Source organism: Vulpes lagopus, chromosome 24 (assembly GCF_018345385.1).
Source record: "Vulpes lagopus strain Blue_001 chromosome 24, ASM1834538v1, whole genome shotgun sequence".
Lineage (NCBI taxonomy): Eukaryota > Metazoa > Chordata > Mammalia > Carnivora > Canidae > Vulpes > Vulpes lagopus.
The window spans coordinates 10,442,486-10,463,698 of record NC_054847.1 but is presented as its reverse complement, the minus strand read 5'-3'; the positions used below and the strand labels follow the sequence as shown (position 1 = coordinate 10,463,698).

Sequence of the window (21,213 nt, the reverse complement as noted above, 5' to 3'; positions counted from 1 at the left end):
GAAGGTTAATAACTGTACCATCTTTATACCAAATAATGAAACCAAACTACCTGCCTAATTACCGCATTTTTTTAAATCAACTACTACAACAAAATTACTATATACTGTGCCCAAGTTAGTGATATTTAAAATGTTTAACCTCTTAATTCTTAGTCTTAAATCATTTTCCTTTCCCGGTTACCTGACAAATTCATTTTAGACATCATTTGCCAAACATGTTATTTGTTGCTCACAAATAGGCCACTTTCATACACTATTACAATTCACTTCAGGGATACACCAGAATTCCTATACTTCTAAATAAGTTTCCATGTTGGTTTTTATTTATAGATAGTAGATTCATTTTTTTTAAGATTTTATTTTTATTTATTTATTCATGAGAGACAGAGAGAGAGAGAGAGAGAGAGAGAGAGAGAGAGAGAGAGGCAGAGGCAGAGGAAGAGGGAGAAGCAGGCTCCACGCAAGGAGCCGGACATAGGACTTGATCCCGGGATTCCGGGATCACTCCCTGAGTCGAAGGCAAAGCTCAATCACTGAGCCACCCAGGCATCCCAGTAGCTTCATTTTTGAAAACCCAATTCAAATTGCTATCAACATGAAACTAATGTGAAATTATATTAATATGTTTTTAAAAAGTAAAATTAGTTACCATATTTATAATTTCTGAATGGTGGTGGCAGGCTGGTCCTTAAAGGAATATCTGTAAGAGAAATATTATTCTTATCATATTCATATAGACACTTGTGGTATATGCATAGTCTTTTATGTTCTTCTAGATCTCCAGACTAAGCCCACTTCAAAAATTTGACAGAACACAAAATGAAGCTAACATGCCATCAAAATCCAAAGGTCATCTAAAACAATGGAAGCATTGAGGAGATGCTGAGCTGTTATTAGTTGAACTAAGAATTCAGTCACATTATTAAATGAATTGTCATTTTATTAAATACAATAGCATTTGCTATACATAGCATTCCTGGGTGAGCTACTATTTTCTATATGGTGACATTCATTTAGCATATGAATCTGAGGATTGGTCAGGCCAGTATAGAAACCAAGGATCAAGACAAATGTTATTACTCTTACCAAAATTCAGATAACCTACAATGTAACTACTCTAACTCCTCAAAGAAAAGAAAACAAAAACAAATTAAATATTCTTTTTAAAATAGGATTTCAAATGCCTGAGAGGGTGTGTATGGCAGAGGGCAATTTGATATAGATCAAAATTACATATGCATATATCCTTTGATCTAGCAATTCCACTTCAAGAATTGATCACAGAGATACACTTTACACACTCTCACACCTGTGTGTAATAAGACATACATACAAAGGTACTAACTGTAGTACTGCTTACAATAGCAAATGCTCATAAAAATCCAAATGTCCTCCACTGGGGAGACTTATTAAATTATAATATGCCCCAAAAAGGAAATATATTTTTCAACTAAAAAAAAAAGATGCAAAGGAAATGCTCTATTAAGGAGATCTTCAAGATATGTTAAAGATAAAAGAAAGCATAAGGCAGACAATTTTTTTTTAAGGATTTTATTTATTTGACAGAGTGTGCAAGTGAGGGCACAAGCAGGAGAAGCAGCAGGCAGAGGGAGAGGGAGAAGCAGGCTCCCTCCTGATCAGGAAGCCTGATGTGGGGCTTGCTCCCAGAATCCTGGGATCATGAGCTGAGCTGAAGGCAGATGCTTAACCAACTGAGCCACCCAGGTACTCCCCAGACCATTATTTTTAAAGTAAGCCACCTTTCAAGTAAAATAGGGGAAAAGTAAGAATATATGTTTGTATTCGTTTTTATATTCTTGGGGTTGGGGAGAGTATGGTGTACTGGTAGAAGAGAAGTGGGAAGGAGATTCTTTTTTACTGATTTCCTTTTATGTTCTGACCTTAAAACTGCATGCATGTGTTATTTATAAAGAAAACTTGACAAAACCCACACATCGGAATTAGGGAGTGTTTTTTTCTAGGCACATTTACCTTTTAGAGGGCTGAATATATACAAAAATTAACATATTTATTCATTTATGTTACATGCATTTAAAATACCTACTACCAAGCATTCTGGGGACAAGGTAAATAAGAAGTTACCAAGACAAGTCCCCACTCTTGAGAGCACATATTCCATGTCACACCTTTAACGAAGGTATGTTCACAGCCAGGGCTAGGTCTTACTAGTGTGGTGCTCTTCTGCTACACAATAGAACCCCCCAGTCCAGCATGAATGGCTCAGACTCAGCAGGCTGGTCCCAGGCACAAATGTTCAAACATAAAACAAAAAACTAAAATGATTCTTAGCCAAACACATTCACATGGGCCAGCCAGTTGACCTGAGTGAGTAGACAGGTCGAACGGGGTGAGGGGTGCTGTGAAATCTGGGAGCGTGCATCCTATTAAAGGGGCTGTTGCCATGCCATTCTTATTGGTTTGCTAAACATTTAAATGAAAACACTAAAAACAAAACTCTGAGGTTTTAGGTGAAATTCTCTGACTTTTAAAACCCTGTAGGTCCAAGAAAACCTCTCTAGAGCCAGGATCCACCTGGCAGACACTTGAAACCTCTTAGCTTAGGCTTGCCAGAAAACAGAAGCTTCGTTTTCTCCTTTTGTATTTCTCACTTATAATTCCTGAGCCAAAGAAGTGTTAATGAAACATCAGAAAGGGGAATTAGATCTGTTTAATTTATTACCACTTATAGTTCCTGAACAAGACAATGAAACACTGTGAAGGCACGAGGTAAGAACAGAGGGCTCCATGAAATGGCTCACACTCAGAGGAGCCTACATTTGAAAAAAATCAAATCATTGTCTTTCGTTCAGTCTGGACTCCTCACTGACGTTTTAAGAGTCTTCAGTGCAAAAGTCTTATCCTCTAGCAAATGTATCCTATTTCATATTTTGTGATGCTATTACAAAAAGTTTTTCGTAAGTTTCCAGCCATATATCAGTAATAACAATTGATTTTTGCGTGTTGGTCTTGTACCTACAACCTGCTTAAGCCCCACTTATTCTAGTAGTGTTTTAATAGACTCTGCAGGATTTTGATAAGATTCATAACAATAATAATAGATTATTATATAGATAATCATGTCACCAGTGAATAATGGCAATTTTACTTCTTCCCAATAGCGAAGCCTTTTATTTCTTTTCCTTGCCTAAACAGATTGGCTAGAACTTCCAGCTCAGTGTTGAATAGAAGTGATCATGAGCAGATAACCCTGCCTGGTTCCTAATCTGAGGAGGAAAACACTCAGTCTTCCACCATTAAGTATGATGTTGGAGACCCATTTTTCATAGATATCCTTAATCAGTAGAATAAGTTCCCTTCTATTCCTACTTTGCTGAGAGTTTCTAACAGGAATGGATGCTGAATTTTGTCTTTATCTACTGAGATATTCATATGGTTTTTCTCCCTTAATCTATGCATATAATGAATTACATTGACTGCTTTTTGGTTTTTTTTTTTGGTTTTTTTTTTTCATTGACTGCTTTTTGTTGTCTTTTTTACATTGATTTTTTGATAGTAAATCATCCTTGCATTCCTAAGATAAATGTATTATTCCTCTTTAAATACTGTTGATTTGATTTGCTAAACTTTGGTTATGAAATTTTCTATCTCTTTTGTGTGAAAGATGGTTGGTAGTGTTTTTTTTTTTTTCTTTTTTCTTCTTCTGATTACATTCTCTGGTTTTGACAGCAGGGTAAGAATAGCCTCAGAAAATCAAGTGATAAATATTTCCTCCTCTGGAACTTTATGTAAGTGTTTCTGTGGAATTGGGAATCTTTTTTTCCTTCAGCATATAGTAGAATTTACCAGTGACTAAAATTGGGACTAGAGTTTTCTGTGTGGGAATGTGTTTTAACTGTTGTTCATTTTAAGATACAGTATTTGGTAGTTTGAGCCTTTCAAGGAACTTCTCCACTTTCCTGGGATAACATATTTATGGCATCAAGTTTTGTTTTGTTTTGTTTTGTTTTGTTTTGTTTTGGCATCAAGTTGTTTAACATATTCCTTTATTATTCTTTTAATATCTATAGAGATTCTGTAGTAGTGCAACAACGCTTGCTGCTGATACTGATAACTTGTGTTTTCTCTCGTTTTTTTCCCAATCAGCTTTATCAGTTTCATGTATTTCAAAGAATCGACTTTGGTTGATTATTGATTTTTTTCTGTGCTTCCTATATTCTACTCCAATCTGTATTATTTCTTTTATTCTGCTTACTTTGGATTTAATTTACTTACCTTTTTCTCATTTCTTAACATATAAGCTGAAGTGATTTGAGACCTTTTCATCTTTTTAATTTAGGCATTTCTAGTCCTATAAATATTCCTCCAAGTACTATTTTACCTGCTTCCCACAAATTTTGAAAAGTTGTATACTCATCTTAATTCAATTCATAATACCCTGTCTTTTGATCTCTGCTTTTACTCACAGGTTATTTTTTTATATAAATTTATTTTTTATTGGTGTTCAATTTGCCAACATACAGAATAACACCAGTGCTCATTCCATCAAGTGCCCCCCTCAGTGCCTGTCACCCAGTCACCCCCACCCCCCACCCACCTCCCTTTCTACCACCCCTAGTTCGTTTCCCAGAGTTAGGAGTCTCTCATGTTCTCACAGGTTATTTTGAAGTATGCTATTTGGTTTCCAAATATTTCAGAATTTTCCAGAGATTCTTTCGTCATTGATTTCTAATCTAACTCCACTGTCAGAAAACATACACTGTAGGACTTTAATCCTTTTACATTTGTCATGACTTATTTTACAGCTTGAAATATAGTCTCTTGGTAAATGTTCTGTGTGCACTTGAGAGGAATGTATATTCTGTTATTTGGTGGAGTGTTCTATAAATGTCACTTGGGCCAATTTAGTCCAATAGCATTACTCAAGTTTTCTGTACCCTTACTGATTTTCTATCTACTTGTCCCATCAATTATTGAGGGAGCAATGCTGAAATCTCCCACAGTGATTGCAAATTCATCTATTTTTCTTTGTAGGTTATTTGTTTTGACCTCATATTTCTGAAGTTGTGTGTGTCAGGTGCATAAGCATTTAGAATCATTATGTTGTCTTGATTAATTGATGCCTTACCATTATAAAATAATAGTCTTTATCCCTAGTAATAAACTTTACTCTGAAATCTACTTTATCTGATGTTACTGTAGTCACTCCAGTTTTCTTTTGATTGGTATTAGCATGGTGAAACTTTTTCATCCTTTTACCTTTAACTGATTTTTATCTTTATACTTAAAGAGCATTTCTTATAGGCAACATATAATTTAGAACTTCCTGTTATAGGTCTGTCTTTTAATTAGGGGGTGTTCAGACCATTTATATTTATTGTGATTATTAATATGATTGAATTTAAATCTACCACTTTGTTATCTGGGTTCTGTTTTGTTCTGTCCATCTGTTATTTCCTCTTCTATCTCCCTTTGGATTGACCTATTTGACAATTTATGATTCCATTTTAACCCTTTTGTTGGCATATTACCTATAACTCTTAGGTGATGTGTTTGTGCATGCACATGGTTGTTTTCAAGTCTGCAGTAAATATCTTTAACTTATTGTTCTATCTCCAAGCAATACTGTATCATTTTACAGATTGTGAAAAAATCTTGTGCTTCCATTTCTCCCTCCTAGCCTTTGTGCTAGTGCTGTCATCTATTTCCATTAACCCCAAAACATATTGTTACTGTTTTTCTTTACATGGTAAAATATATTTGCAGAAAAATTATAAAATAAGAAAAAAAAGGCTTTCATATTCACAAAAGATGGGGCCTGTTTCAGATTGAAGGAAATTAAGATGATATAATGTGCCATGAAAAGACACAGTGGAACCTTAAATACATGTATCTAATTCAAAGAAACCAGTCTGCAAAGGCTACGTATTACATAAATCCAAGCACATGATAGCCTGGAAAAAGTAAAACTAGAGACAGTAAAGAGATCAGGGATTACCTGGGGCTTGTAGGAGAGGATAAATAAGTGAAGCATGGGGGATTTTCATGGCAGTGAAACTATTCTGTATGATAGTGTAATAGTGGCTACACAACATTATTCATTTGTTGAAACCCATAGAACTTTATAGCACAAAGAGTGAACTTCAATGTATGCAAAGTATAAAACAAACAAACAAACAAACCACCGTTTAGGAGGACGGAGGATCCCAGGAAAGAATGCAGATGGTGACAAGAGAATCCAGGAGTCCTGCAAATGTATGAAACAAGTTTCCTGAAGGTGCTGGAAGAAAAGCTGCTGACCTCAGTGACTGTAGCAATGAAGAGATTTTTTTTTTAAGACTGAGGCAAAAGGGACTGCACAGAAGCACTGTACTCTAGTTAATAACAAGTTGCTTCCCAAAGGATACAGATTAACAACTCTGATACTGCTAGCCATGGATAAGGGAATTCGAAAATTAAATCCATGGATGGCAGATGACAGGAGCCAGATTCTCATTCTTGGAGTGAGAATACAAAGAGGCAGTGGGGTGGGGGGAGGGGGCACGGGTGGAAGCCAGGAGGTACATGTTGGAATGGATTGGAAAATATCAGGAAGGACGCATGTTTAACATACAGATACATACAGATGGTGACATGAAAATACTGATAGATATGTGTATATACACAGGCTGATACATTTCTTCACTCTTTCAACTGAGAGAGCTTTAAAGAACAATACGCTAGGAGTAGTGAGCACCCCTAGCACCCAGATCTGGCTTTCAGGAACCAGAATTCCTTTGAGAAATGGCTGATTCTGGGACTGGGACAGGAAATACACTCAATGAGCCTGAAGCATCTTATAGTACCAGAAAGTGACTAAGTACTCAATACACACACACACACACACACAGATGGCATATGTCAAAGGGGCACAGAATACAACTAAAGTTCTCAGGGGCCAAAGCCAGAAGAATTTACACAACAAAATAAAATCCGCCCCCCCCCCCCCCCCGCTGCATAAAAATTCCAAATAAATGATATAGATATTACCCCACTTAAGGAGGGAGAACATAACTCCCCACTCTTGAATTGTGTGTGAGCTGTTCTTCCAAACAGTGTGATATGAAAAGAGGGGAGAGTAACTTCACCTAACACCACCACAGCCAGGTGATCTGATGGCAACGATCATAATCATGTGCAAAGCACATACCTCTGATAGGATGGAATAAGTGACATTCTACCTTCATGACCTTCCTCTCAAAAACCCATAACCCCAGGCTAATGACAAGAAAGGTATCAAGCAAATTCCACTAGGGGGCTGTCCTACAAAAGGCTTGACCCGCGCTTCTTAAAACTGTGAAAGCCATGAAGCAGTTTAGATGTGACAAGAACCTGCAGATGCCCTAGGAACCTAGGGCGATGTGATAATTGAATGTAGTGTGGAGTTCTGGAAGAGATCCTGGAACACAAAAAAGATGTTAGATAAACACTAAGGAGACCATAAGAAACCATGGACTTTAGTTAATGAGGCATCAATGTTGGCTCATTCATTGCAACAAATGTAGCAGAGTAGTAATATAAAATGTTACAAATGGGAAACTGGACAGAAACATCAGATACAAAGAAACATATAAAGACAAAGAAACCCTAACTCTTCTAGGAGTCACCCAATGGAACAGCGGCTTTACAGAGTAACATACCACCATGAGTAAGGCGGGATAAAGAGGAGTTCTGAACTAGTAGGTTGGGCAAATCCTCTAGGTTTTTTTTCTGTTTCACCAGTGGAATGATTTTATGTTCAGAAGCAAGACCTGAAAGATTACAAAATATTTAAATGTTTCCAAATCAAAGAATAAGTGAAAGGTCTTTTTTTTTTTTTTTTGAAAGGTCTTATATTATCCAGATAATTGGTTGGTACACTATTCTGAATCTAGAAAATTAGCCATCAAAAAAAAATAAAAAAAAAAAATAAAAAAAATAAAAAAAAAATAAAAAAAAAAAAAGAAAATTAGCCATCTATGTAAGGTAGTAGTAATACAGTACGTCTGTGATCAGAATATCTGATTAACATCTATTCCCCATATGTTAATAACAGGCTTATTATATTTATAAACCTACATATAAATAATCCTATATGTTTATATTTATACTTTTTATAAATATATGTGTTTATATTTATTACACAACTTTGGGTTTTAATAGCATGATGTTGAAGAACAGTGATTCTCAATAGAGAATGAATCCAATTTAACCAAAGTTCTTTTGCTAAGGGAGAAACAGAGGGTTATGACAGGAGACCAGAGTAAGGATGGCAAAAGGTGAAGAACAGTTAGAAAAGCAAGAAGGAATCTAAAATAACCCCTCTCTTCAAAGAATAAAATAACCCCAAAAGATCTCATCACAATGACCATTTCTGGCTGTATGCAAAATTCACTATGCCACAGTGTCAAATCACTCTTCCAGCTTTCAGCTTTCAGTGTTCAAAACACTAGAGCAAGGGGAACTTAATGCAACGACTCTTCTGACACTGAGTGAATCCATTTACTTTGGAGATCCCACTTCCGTAAGTGAGGCAGAACAGAAGAGAGACAACTTAGTGTGGTGTTTAATAGTACATATGCTAAGCGAAGTCAGTCAGAGAAAGACAAATACCATACAAGTTCACACATATGTGGAATTTAAGAAACAAAACAAATGAACATAAGGGAAGGGAAGAAAAAATAAAATAACATAAAAACAGACGGAGACAAACCATAAGAGACTCTGAACTCCAAGAAACAAACTGAGGGTTGCTGGAGAGGAGGAAGGTGGGGGGTGGGGTAACTGGATGATGGGCATTTAGGAGGGCACATGATGGAATGAGCACTGGGTATTGTGTGCAACTGATGAATCACTAAATTCTATCCCTGAAATAATACACCATATGATAACTGAATTTAATTTTTTTTTAAGAGTACATGTTACTGGCAGTTAAACTGCCAGGGTTGAATTGCAGCTTTGCCTTTTATTAGTGATGTAACTTCAGGCAAGTTTCTTAACCTCTCTGTTCCTTAGTTTCTTCACCTGTCAAATGGGGATACAACGGTTCCTACTTTAGAAGGATTCTGTGAGGATGAAATGAGATCATCTAGTTTAAGTTTTCAGTAAAGTACCAGACATACAGTAATGTTTGCTGTTATTATTACTTGAAAAAATGCCAGAAATAAACTCTTTGGTCTTTGTTACGTACCTAACCTTTCAGAGAAGCTCCACAGTGCCTCTAATCAGACAGGCTTGGGCACAGAGCCCACAAATGAAAAGAGTCTGCACCCCAAAAGTTCACCTTTTAGTCAGTGGGACACATTTCCCACATGCACAATTGAAACAAGGAGTTATGTTATTACTAACACAGGTGAAAGATGTGGGCAGGCAGGGCTGAGCATCTAACTGTGATCCATACAACTACTCTAATGGAGAAGGTACCCGGGAAGGGAAGAACACAGTAACCCAGGTGGTGGTGGTGGTGTGGGGAGGTAACATCTTCCCCTGCCACTGCAGCAGCCTGAAAGTATAATCTTCAGAATGAAGGACTATGAGAAGAACCTATCCTGTACTGTACCAAGGACATCATGGCCACTTACTACCACAACACTAAGAGCACTATAATCCATAATATGTATAAAGATTTCAAAATAAGAAACATGGGGATTTGTTTTTATTTCAAAATCCAAATATGCTTCTGGTGTTATCTTTTCAAAAGCAAGACACTCTGTAATTGGCAATATCTTAGTACCAACTCTCAATTTCCCCCTAATAATTAAGAACATAGCAATAACAACATATGCTCCATATGTCAGCTTATAGTTACTTTAAGGAGTAATTATGTTGTTCTTATGAAATATTTTACAGTCACTACAAAGTAAAGCCTGGTCTATCTTCTGTGTAGGTTTCCTACCTTGCCTACTCCTTACTTAGGTAATAGTGAGTAAAGTAAAACCACCCAAAGTTGGTGAGTAGGTGGGAAGATAAAAGAAAAGAGTTTAGAAATTTACAAAGTCAATCAAAAAGTAAAATGTCAAGAATTCACCACATTTTAAAAATCTAGCTATATACATTTGTATTGCATATATATATAGATCAGGATACTGGTTTTCCAAGATCATTCTCCAGGAATGGAATCAGAGTTCCTCAGAGAAACAGCTGATCCCAGGGCTGACGGAGGGAACAAATAGAATAAGTCTGGAACATCTTGTACCAAAAATAAAGAAGCACTCAAAGAATGATGGGGGCATGTTATAGAAGGACATGGGGAAAGATTAAAGTGGCTACCACTGGCTAAAATAGGGATAACTGGAGCATCAAAATAAATCTTGATAGTAAAGAATTACAATCCTTTGAATAAAGTAAGAATCCATGAGTCCACAATGCTATGAACAAATGATTAAATACATGGGATGGTGGGAATAGGGGTGTGAAACCTCTTCCTTAGTGTAGGAAAACAGCTATCATATGCAGAAGCAATGACAGATTAAGAAAAATTACCATTTTGCCCATTATCATCATTATCATTGTATCCAGGCAAGAATCATAAAAGAATGCTAAACTGGTGGTGTAAGTTGGATAGTAACAGGATCATCACATGGTCTCAGGATATGTTTCTACAAATCACTTGTCCATTAGAATTAATATTTACAGTGGAGAAACTTGACAGACCTCACTTTCACCAACTGATGAAAGTTACCATTTGCCAGTAACAGAGTTGGCGAGTGGTAGATCCTCCTGGGGTGATGCACAGAGAAGTTAGCATCACTGCTAGGATTTCTCTGCCAAAAACATTTAACCTAAATCTAACTGTGAGAAAACAGAAAAATCTACCTGAGTTGCATTCTACAAAACATCTGGCCTGTGCTGTTCAAAACTGCCAACACGAAATAAAGACTCCAGATTAAAGAAATTCATTTCAGATTAAAGGAACTGAATGTAACATGTGACCTTGGAATTTTTTTGGGGGGGGTTACAAAAGGCCTTATTGGAATAATGATAATCTTAAAAAGGTCTACAGAATAGGTAATAATATTGTTTCAATGTTAAATTCCTTATTTTATTCACTGTACTGTAATTAGGTAAGATAATTCCTTGCTTTTAGGAAATAAACCCTTAAATATTTAGAAAGGAAGGAGAATCATGGCAGCAATGTACTTCTAAATTCAGAAAGAAAAAAATGAGGGGATAAAGAGAATAAGAGAGAAAAAGGGAAAAAAGAGGTAGGGGGGCAGGTTAAAATAAATGTAACAAAATACTGACAGTTCAGGAACCTGTGTAAGAGCATCCAGGAATTCTGTCCTATTTTTGCAACTTTTCTGTGTCTGAAACTTTGTCAAAGTAAAAAAAAAAAAAAAAAAAAAGATTAAGACATATCAAGTGATACATGTAGTGTGACTGGGTGGCTCAGCTGGTTGAGCATCTGCCTTCAGCTTGGGTTGTGATACCAGGGTCCTGGGATCGAGCCCCGCATCAGGCTCATCAGGGAGTCTGCTTCTCCTTCTTCTTCTGCCCCTCCCCCTACTCATGCTCTCTCGCTCTCTCTCAAATAAATAAAATCTTTTTTAAAAAATAAAGTGATATATTTGTCAAAACTATGATCTGTACATTACACCATGTATGTAAATTACATTTCAATTAAAATAATAAAAGCTCATTCTAGATGTTTTATCAAATGCTGGTGATTAGAACATTTCAATAATCAAAAATGGAGGTTAGAAACCCATCAAGGTCTTATCAAAAGCCTTTGCTGACTACATGCCTATTGAATTTTAAGCTAAAAATGATAAACTACCACCAGTTGGTCTGGTTGTCATTTCTGTAAGCACAATGACCAATAGCTCTCATGATTTTCTGGCTGTACAAACAGAGACCTGCCACTTTCCTACTGTACTTCTTGTGAGGTCCTCTGTATACTCAGCCAGGTAATAAGTTAGCTACATTGCATTCCCTTGTTAATCAACCTCCAAATACATAAGCCCATTACAAGCAAATCTAAATATTTCTTTAATAAAAAAAAAAAAAAAAAGCAGGGGAAAAAAGGGAGAAGCCAAACACGATGGTAATAATTCCTGAGGAAGGCGCACACAAAGCTAAATGAGCCTCAGGAAGATACTTCCAATTGATAACGAGGCCCAGAACAAGAGCTGACAAAGCACCTGGCTAAGAACCTAGATTAGTATCTTTCAGAGTATTTTTAAAAGATAACCATCGGCATCAGCCTTTGGCTCAGGTCATAATCCCAAGGTTCTGGTATTGAGTCCCTAGGCAGGTGCTCTGCTCAGTGGGGAGCCCGCTTTTCCCTCTCCTCCTCGCTTGTGCTCTGTCACTATCTCTGTATCTCTCAAATAAATAAATTCTAAAAAAATAAATGATTACCATCAATGTAATAGTCATCTACATTTTTCAAAATACTAATAAAGCAAAATGACTAAGACATCTCATACCTTGCTTTAGAAAGACTATCAATTCCTTTGTAGTTTGGTCCAAATTAACTCCATGATATACTATAGGCTTGAAATTGCGATGCTCAAATGAACGAATGAGGCGAACTGTAATGGTCACTTCTTTGGAAGCCATGTGGAGAAATTCCTGTGGCAAGGGACATGAGAAGAGTCTAAATAATATCAATTCACAATTATCTAAAAGCTTACATTTCCACCCACAAGGATCCCAAGGTTACTCCTACCTATCCACTGTGACCTTGGACAGCCTTGTCACAGTCACTGATGTCCTGACTGGCATGAAACTGAGAAGGCAGGGATGCCTAGGTGGCTCAGTGGCTGAGTGTTCCTCTTTGGGGAGTGATCCAGGACCCTGGGATCAAGTCCTGAATCAAGCTCCCCGCAGGGAGCCTCCTTCTCCCTCTGCCTGTGTCTCTGCCTCTCTCTCTGTGTCTCTCATGAATAAACAAAGAAAGAAAGAAAGAAAGAAAGAAAGAAAGAAAGAAAGAAAGAAAGAAAGAAAGAAAGAAAGAAAGAAAGAAAGAAAGAAGAAAAGAAAAGAGAAGAGAAGAGAAGAGAAGAGAAGAGAAGAGAAGAGAAGAAAAGAAAAGAAAAGAAAAGAAAAGAAAAGAAAAGAAAAGAAAAGAAAAGAAAGAAAAGAAAAGAAAAGAAAAGAAAAGGAAACTGACAGGGCCCAGAAGATGAACACAAGTGATGTGGGTGGGTGTTTGTGTGTGGGGAGATGTGGGATTGTCAAACACAGATACATGGCATAGACATGACTCATCTGGATTTGCCATGCCGGGTGTCTTCTTGCTTGTTCCTGATTTGGAGTACATTTGCCTTAGAGTAAACTAACAACAGATTATCAACAGATCACATTTTGTACTCACAAATAATGCCAGATTTCAGTGTCGACTTCATTTTCTGCCATGGCATTATCCATCTTCCACACTACTGTAGAAGCACATTTATTTCATCCTAAAACCATATGCTAGTGCTATGTGCCCGCTGTTTATGTTATCTTCCTTCATTCTATCACCAAACCACGAGGTATTACACTCACTTTACGGATGAAGAAACAGGTGTGCCTTGGTTGGATCAGTCAGTAGAGCATGCAACTCTTGATCGTGGAGTTTTAAGTTCAAGCCCCATGTCAGGTGTAGAGATTACTTAATAAAATCTTAAAAAAAAAAAAAAAAGGGTGAGGAAACAGACTCAGAGAGATTGTACAAATCGTCTAAGGTCATAACGTGGATGAACAATGGAGCCTAGGGCGCCTGGGTGGCTCAGTCCATTAAGCATCCTAACTTTCGATTTTGGCTTCATGATGTCAGGGTTTTATGGGCGGAGAGCCTGCTTAAGATTCTCTCCCTCCTTCTTTGTCTGCCCCTCCCATCCCCTCTAAAAACAAAACAAAACAAAATCAGGAGAAAAAAAAAAGACGATGCAGCCAGGTTTCAAGCATCAGTTTGATTCCCAAGTCCATGCTCTAATGTACTATTGGAAAATCATGCCATATTATTTCCTCTCAAAAAATCTACAAAGTTGCCAATGTTCTAAGGATACAATTATGGTACATTCCTATCTAGTAGAAGTACTTCATGCTACCTTCAACTTTACATATAATTTTCTGCCATAATATACAACTATACTAGGGAAAAAGCACCTCTAATGGTACACATAAGAAAGGACATCCAACCTCCCTAGTAATCAGAGAAATTCAAAATTATGAGACATAACACTCACTGAAGTAACAAACTAAAAAAAAAAAAAAATCTGATAGTACCTAGTGTTGGCAAAAAAAGGGTGTGGAACCATGAGAATTTAATCAGGGAAGGTAGGCATCCCCAACAGATACCTTTTGATCCAGGAATTTCATTCAAAGGTACCCTAGGGAAACTGAAATACGTGTACAAGAAAAGCATTTAATTGCAAAAAAAAAAAAAAAAAAAAAATCCTCTGAAAACAACATCTCTGTCAACAGAAGAGATAAGGAACTTATGGCATACAGTGGAAGAACACAAGCAGTAAAAATGAATGGACCTATAATCAACAAAAATGAATCTCAGAAATATTATGGCAAATGAAAAAAAAAGTGGCAGAAGAGTCAGAGATCTCACCACTTATACAAAGTTGAAAAACATAGCTTTTATTATGTATAAAAGGAGACAATTATTATTTCTGAGGTGAAGGAAGGATTATGCAATTAGAGAGAAGTACAAGGGCCAATTATATCAGTAGGATTTCATATCTTGAGCAGGACGTTAGGTATATGGATAGTGTATTATTCTTTGTGGCTTTTAGTGTGTCTGAACTATTTCATAATATACACAAAAAAAGCCACACTAATTTGGCCTAGAAAGTCTCTCTGTATCATACAATGCTTATATAATGCTATAATGCTATATAATATTTCAAATAATATATAGCACATTATGTGTGAAAAGCAAAGGTTCAAGCTGTCTAAATGCATAAATTTATAATTATAATTTATACTGTATTAAAAATTATTTATATTGTATTTAAATGAATGGTTCTTAATAAACTGAAAATTATTTTCTCCCTCTAAAATATTAGGTAAGGGTTCACCTTATAATCACGCTTAGTGCTTAATGACCTCAAATTAACAATTGGAATAGATAATTCCAGTATTAGCTATGACATTATTTCTTCCTAAATCTGGATTATGATGCTCCCCCAAAATTCTGATCCTAGGGACACCTGGAGGGCTCGGTGGTTGAGCTTCTGCCTTTGGCTCAGGTCATGATCCCAGATTTCCAGGATCAAGTCCCACATCAGACTCCCCTTGGGGAGCTTGCTTCTCCCTCTGCCTATGTCTCTGCCTCTCCTTCTGCATCTCTCCTGAATAAATAAATAAAATCTCTAAAAAAATTCTGATCCTAAAATCTACTAAAAAGCAGTTCAGCAGACATCTACAAAATTATGATATAAAATATATTGAAGTACTCAATATAGTTCTTGAAAAAGGCATAGTGTAAAAGATTTTAGAAGCAGTGTTAACTGAAATCATGACCACTTCTTCCTCCTGTCATCGAGCTCCCACAACAACAAAGAAGCCCTCCAAAACATAGGCACACACATCCAGGAAGCCTATAGTGTAGTCCAAGTCCCCAGAGAGTTTAGACATGAACAGATCTACCTCAAAATCAACTCCACGTGTTTGCTGCAACACATATTTGGATTTCATATAGAATCTCAATTAATAGTAGCCGCTTTTAGCAATAGTCAACTTGGGAACAGCTCATGTAGGCAGGAGAAGATGCTAGATTCTTAGGTGCAATAAATAAGTCATAAAAATGGTCTAAGGAGGCCGGGCAGACTGGCACATGCCTGCCTTATGAAACTTTTAATGAGAGGTTTGTTCCTTTCACTTAATGAAAAGCTGCCCAAATGTCATAAATAGTTGAAAGTTTGAATTTGCTTTAATATCTAATTTTGGTCAGCAATGCATTGTCATCTTCATCAGAAATTTGTTATAATTCATACTTAGTCTCTAAAGAATTATAGCTACTGTCAGAAGGCAACGATTTTTTTATCTGTCTTAAGGACTGCAGGAATTACAGCTTGTAGGGGCACCTGGATGGCTCAGTCTGTTCATGGTCTGCCTTCAGCTCAGATCTTGATCTCAGGGTCCTGGGATCAAGCCCCCAGTCACATCAGGCTCCATGCATCAGCTTCACCCTCTGCCTCCCATCCAACCCCCCACTAACCCTCCCCCCCACTAGTGCTCACTCTCTTGTATTCTCTCTCTCTCTCAAATAGATAAAATCTTTTTCTTTTAGAAAAAGGAATTGCAGCTTCTTAGTTTAGGGAGGTGGACATACTGAAGAGGTAGTTTAAAAAGCTAATATTACAGATTATAAAACGTGACATTTTCCCAGCAGTTCAACCTACTGAAAAAAGAAAAAAGGATCTGGCCAAATTTAAAAGGCGTCCTACTGAAGCAACAGAGAAGCCAAAACCAATGAAAACTTTGGAAGAAATTAATAAAAAATATTCAAGGATGGACAAAAGACTTGAATAAATGACCATGACCATGTTGTTAACCATGAAGGCTCAAAGTTGTAAAGAAATCAATTCTCCTCTAAATTAATCTATAAACTGAATAGGGATCCCTGGGTGGCGCAGCGGTTTGGCGCCTGCCTTTGGCCCAGGGCGCGATCCTGGAGACCCAGGATCGAATCCCACATCGGGCTCCCGGTGCATGGAGCCTGCTTCTCCCTCTGCCTGTGTCTCTGCCTCTCTCTCTCTCTGTGACTATCATAAATAAAAATTAAAAAAAATATATAAACTGAATAAAATCTTGATCAAAATGTAAAAGTGTGCGTTGGAGGACCTGTCACAAATATTTCTAAAATCTATCTGGAAGAATAAATTTGTGAGGTTAGTCAGCAAAATCATAAAAAACGAGGCAGCACCAATTATTAAAACACATTATAAAGCAATAGCCAGACATATAATAGACATGAGTAAGCTGGTATGATTCATACATTCACTAAAGTCAGCAATAAAAATTTTAAAGGACAATTAAGCTGTAGTAATTCAAACTGTGACAATGAAGCAGGAAAAACTAGCAAATCAGTGGAACACAACAGGAAACTCAGACTCAAGATTAGGGAATTTGGTATAAAAGTGGGGAAAAGATAATTTAATATTTAATACATGGCATTGAGAAAACTGGTCATATATTCAGAGAAATATCTTTACCTCATCGCTTATACAAAAATAAATTATATGTGGAACAAATATTTACATTTAACTATAATATCACAGAGAGGCATCAGAAAAATGGGTACATATTTCTATAATCTTAAGGTAAGAAAGGCCTATTCCTAAGTGAATAAAAATCAGCAACCATCCAGAAAAGTGCTGATAGGTAAAACAAAAATATGTAAGAAAAGATCAATCAGTACCTTAGTAAAAACATGGCTAAAGGTAATTAGCTATCTTTAGGGGTTCCTGGATGCTTAAGTGTTGTCATTGGCTCAGGTCATCATCTCCAGGTCCTGGAATCAAGCCCCGCATAAGGCTCCCTGCTTAGTAGGGAGTCTGCTTCTCTCTCTCTCTCTCTCTCTCTCTCTCTCTGCCTTTCCCCCTGTCTGTGCCCTCTCTATATATAATAAATCAATAAAATCTTTTTTTAAAAAGGTAATTGGCTATCTTAAAAAAGGTCAATAATGTGAAAAGTTGATCAACTTTACTCGTAAGTGAAGAACTGCAAATAGTAAGATATCAATTTTGCCATCAGATTGGTAAAATGTTTAAAAGCTTAAAATGTGGCCAAACCAGTGTCAGCAAGAACATGGAAAAATATTTTTATATGCTATTGCTAAGAACCTAAAACAAGTATGGCCTTTCTGGAGAGGAGTGAGGTAATCAAAATTTTTAGTTTGCACACCCTTTTACATGGCAGTTTCTCTTCTATTAACTTACCCTGAGAAGATAGTCACATCAAATATTTTAAAAATCCAAGAGTTCATAATGATACATTTTAAAAGGCCAATTAGTCACTCAAGAAGCTAACAGGGCACTTATTTTTTTTTTAAACTGATTTAACAAGGTGGAGTGGGACATACAAATGAGAAAAATAATAAAATATTTTATGCTTCTTATAAAGACTATTTTAAGGTTACCAAACAGCCGATGAAGAAAAGTTATTGTTTTTTTCTAGAAGAATTATAGCCAAAAAGCACAGAAAGACAGAATTTTAAAATCATGATTTACGTACCTATCAGAATGGCTAAAATAAAACGTAGTGATAACACCAAAAGTTGGTAAGGATGCAGAGAAACTAGATTTCTTATTCGTTGCTAGTGGGAATGTAAAATGGTATAGCCACTCTGGAAAAGAATATAGCAGTTTCTTACAAAATTAAGCATATAACGCATCAACTGCACTCTTGGGCATTTATGTCAGAAAAATGAATACTTATGTCTGCACAGAAACTTGAATATGAATGCTCATAACATATTCATATGTAATACCCCAAAAGTGGAAACAACCCAAACATTCTTCAACTTGTAAATGGTTAAATAAACTAGTATATCCATATCATGAAATATTACTCAGTAATAAAAAGGAATGAACTATTAATACACGCAACAATCTTGATGGATCTCAAGGAAATCAAGCTGAATGAAAAAAGCCAACCACAAAAAATATCATACTGCATAATTCTATTTATAAGTCATTCTTGGAAAGACAAAATTATAGAAATGGAGAACTGATTAGTGTTGCCAGGGTTAGGAGAGGAGAGAAGGGATTGGCTATGCCTTTAAGAGGGTAGCATGAGAGAGCCTTATGATTAAAAAAAAGAAAAAGAATCACAGCATTTCTAAGATTTTGTTTATTTGAAAGACAGAGAGAGAGGGAGTGAGAGGAAGAGAGAATCTAAAGCAGACTCTGCACTGAGCACAGAACCTGATGCAGGGCTCAATCCCACAATCACAAAATCATGATCTGAACCAAAATCAAGAGTCGGACACTTAATCACCTGAGCCAACTAGGTGCCTCAGAAATGCTCTGATTCTTGACTGCAGTATTAATCCACATTTATCAATACTGGTGATAAAATTGCATGTACATATAGAACTAGCAAAATCTGTATACTGTCTGTGGATTGTATCAACGTCAGTTCCCTGGTTGTGATGCTGAACTATACTTAAGCAAGAGATTACCACTTGGGGAAACTGGGTGAAGGGAATAAAGGAGCCCTCTACACTATTTCTTGCAACTGCATGTGAATCTACAATTATCTCAAAATTTAAAGTTCCTAAAAATCATCATTTTGAAAATTCTAATGAAGTCATACACGTAAGCAAAGATTGTAAAGGGGTGCCAAAATCATTAGGTACAAGACTGATAGGAAATGTTAGAATAGATACACTGGGGTTGATAGCCCATGAACTTACTCATCAACCTTATGAAATGATGCAAGTCTCCAGATCTAATGCCCAGTTTATGGGCTATGACGACGTGTGGAAGAACATGTTAAATGCCACAGAGAGGCCAGTAGCCAAGTTCAGACTGGAAAATTCTGCTCAGTAAATGACTTGTTTTTTCAATAAATAAATAACACAAGAAATAAAGAAGGGGAAGAAGATTATAAATTAAAAATTTCTCACAATAAAAACATTTTAAGAAAAGCACACAAACATGTACATTCAAGGAACTTGGTTTTCACTGAAGTGTTTCTAATAGTTAACAAAAACTAGAATCCATCTAGATGCCCATCAATGAAAATATGGTTAAGTAAACTCTGTCACACGGTCACCATAAGATAAAATCCTCTGCAGCCATTAAAAGGCAATACGGATCCATAGATACTACTTTGAAAGATGGCTAGGACACATTAGTGAATGAAAACACAAGACAGAAAACCCCAGGGATGTAGTACCTCCATGAGCACACAGAGAGGTCCAGAGTGGCATTTACCAAAATATTGACAGTGGCTATCTCTGAATGGTAGAAATAGAAAAGACTCATCTGTTTTATATTTTTAGTATTGGTTGATGTGTTAATAATGAGTAAGCATTTTTAGGTTACGCTGTTTCCCTGTATACTTGCAATTGTGCTTCTCTGGTGTGTTATGCATCAACAAAAAGTTATTTTTTAAAATTAAGCCATTTTTAGAAGGGATAACAGAACAAAAGCGAACAACACAGAACTTCTCAATACTATCAAGGATAGAGACAGCGAGAAATTTAGTTATGCAACTGACATGCAGTAAGGGATACCAATAAATCTCAAATGCATGCAGCAGTCAGAGGTCCCAGAAGTAGGTCACACACCCAGGATGAGTCTAATCTTGTCTAAGAGGGCACAAAGGCCCTCCATACCCAGTCCCTCCCTCCTCTTGATGCTATCTGTCACAACCACAATCTACCTTCCATATATCACTCCAGCATCAAAGACAGCCCATAGTTTCCCACACATACCACTCTGTTTCCAAGCCTCGGCCATACCCTTCTGCCTCCAGCTTTCCCCAAACTCCCTCTTTCCTGCACCTCTTTGCATCATCAAGCAGGCATCCTTCAAAACTCAGTGGGGACCATCTGCTCCACAACACCCTTGCTATCAGCTCCTCCTCTGCCCCAGGCTCAGCTACCAGCCCCTCTGGCTGCCCACAGCACCTGGTCATGCCACAATGAAGACAGCATTGAAAGGGTCTGGCCTATCAGCCCCTTGAGGGAAAGAATGCTATTTGGCTTCTTTTTGATACCCAGCAACATGTGCGGCCTGAGGCACATCAGAGCCTCCAACAACATCAGCAGAACTGAGTGCAGCCAAGGGGCTGAGGAAAGTCTGAACCCTTTCCTACACTGTAGTCGTAGTACCTCAGGTCTATGAACTTTGTCACGGTCCATGAAAATATTTGAGATCTTAAAAAAAAAAAAAAAAAGACATATTGCTTCAGATCATGAAAACTTTTCAAAACCAAAATTAAGGGATCCCTGTGTGGCGCAGCGGTTTGGCGCCTGCCTTTGGCCCAGGGCGCGATCTTCGAGACCCGGGATCGAATCCCACATTGGGCTCCCGGTGCATGGAGCCTGCTTCTCCCTCTGCCTGTGTCTCTGCCTCTCTCTCTCTCTCTCTGTGTGACTATCATAAATAAATAAAAAAAATTTAAAAAAAAAAAAACAAAACCAAAATTAACAATTAAATACTTACAACATATAACATTTCAACAGCCAACTCAAATTTATTCATAATTATATGTTAGGTTTAATATAGGATATGGATATATTTTATATGATTTAGGGGGGAG

At 36.9% G+C, this 21,213-nt stretch overlaps 1 protein-coding gene across 4 annotated transcripts in view; it reads right to left on the bottom strand.

The window, feature by feature from the left end:
• C24H2orf76 (chromosome 24 C2orf76 homolog) overlaps window positions 1–21,213 on the bottom strand; it is a 54,975-nt gene that overhangs the window by 16,167 nt on the left and 17,595 nt on the right. For 3 of the 4 annotated variants that reach the window (XM_041739883.1, XM_041739882.1, XM_041739884.1), the window contains exons 2-4: window positions 13,489–13,605; window positions 12,426–12,570; window positions 650–700 (exon numbers count right to left, since the gene is read on the bottom strand). In XM_041739883.1, the coding sequence (XP_041595817.1) occupies window positions 650–700; window positions 12,426–12,558 (184 nt within the window). In that variant the 5' untranslated portion in view covers window positions 12,559–12,570; window positions 13,489–13,605. The remainder of the gene's footprint in view (window positions 1–649; window positions 701–12,425; window positions 12,571–13,488; window positions 13,606–21,213) is intronic. The other variant, XM_041739885.1, reaches the window with a different exon arrangement.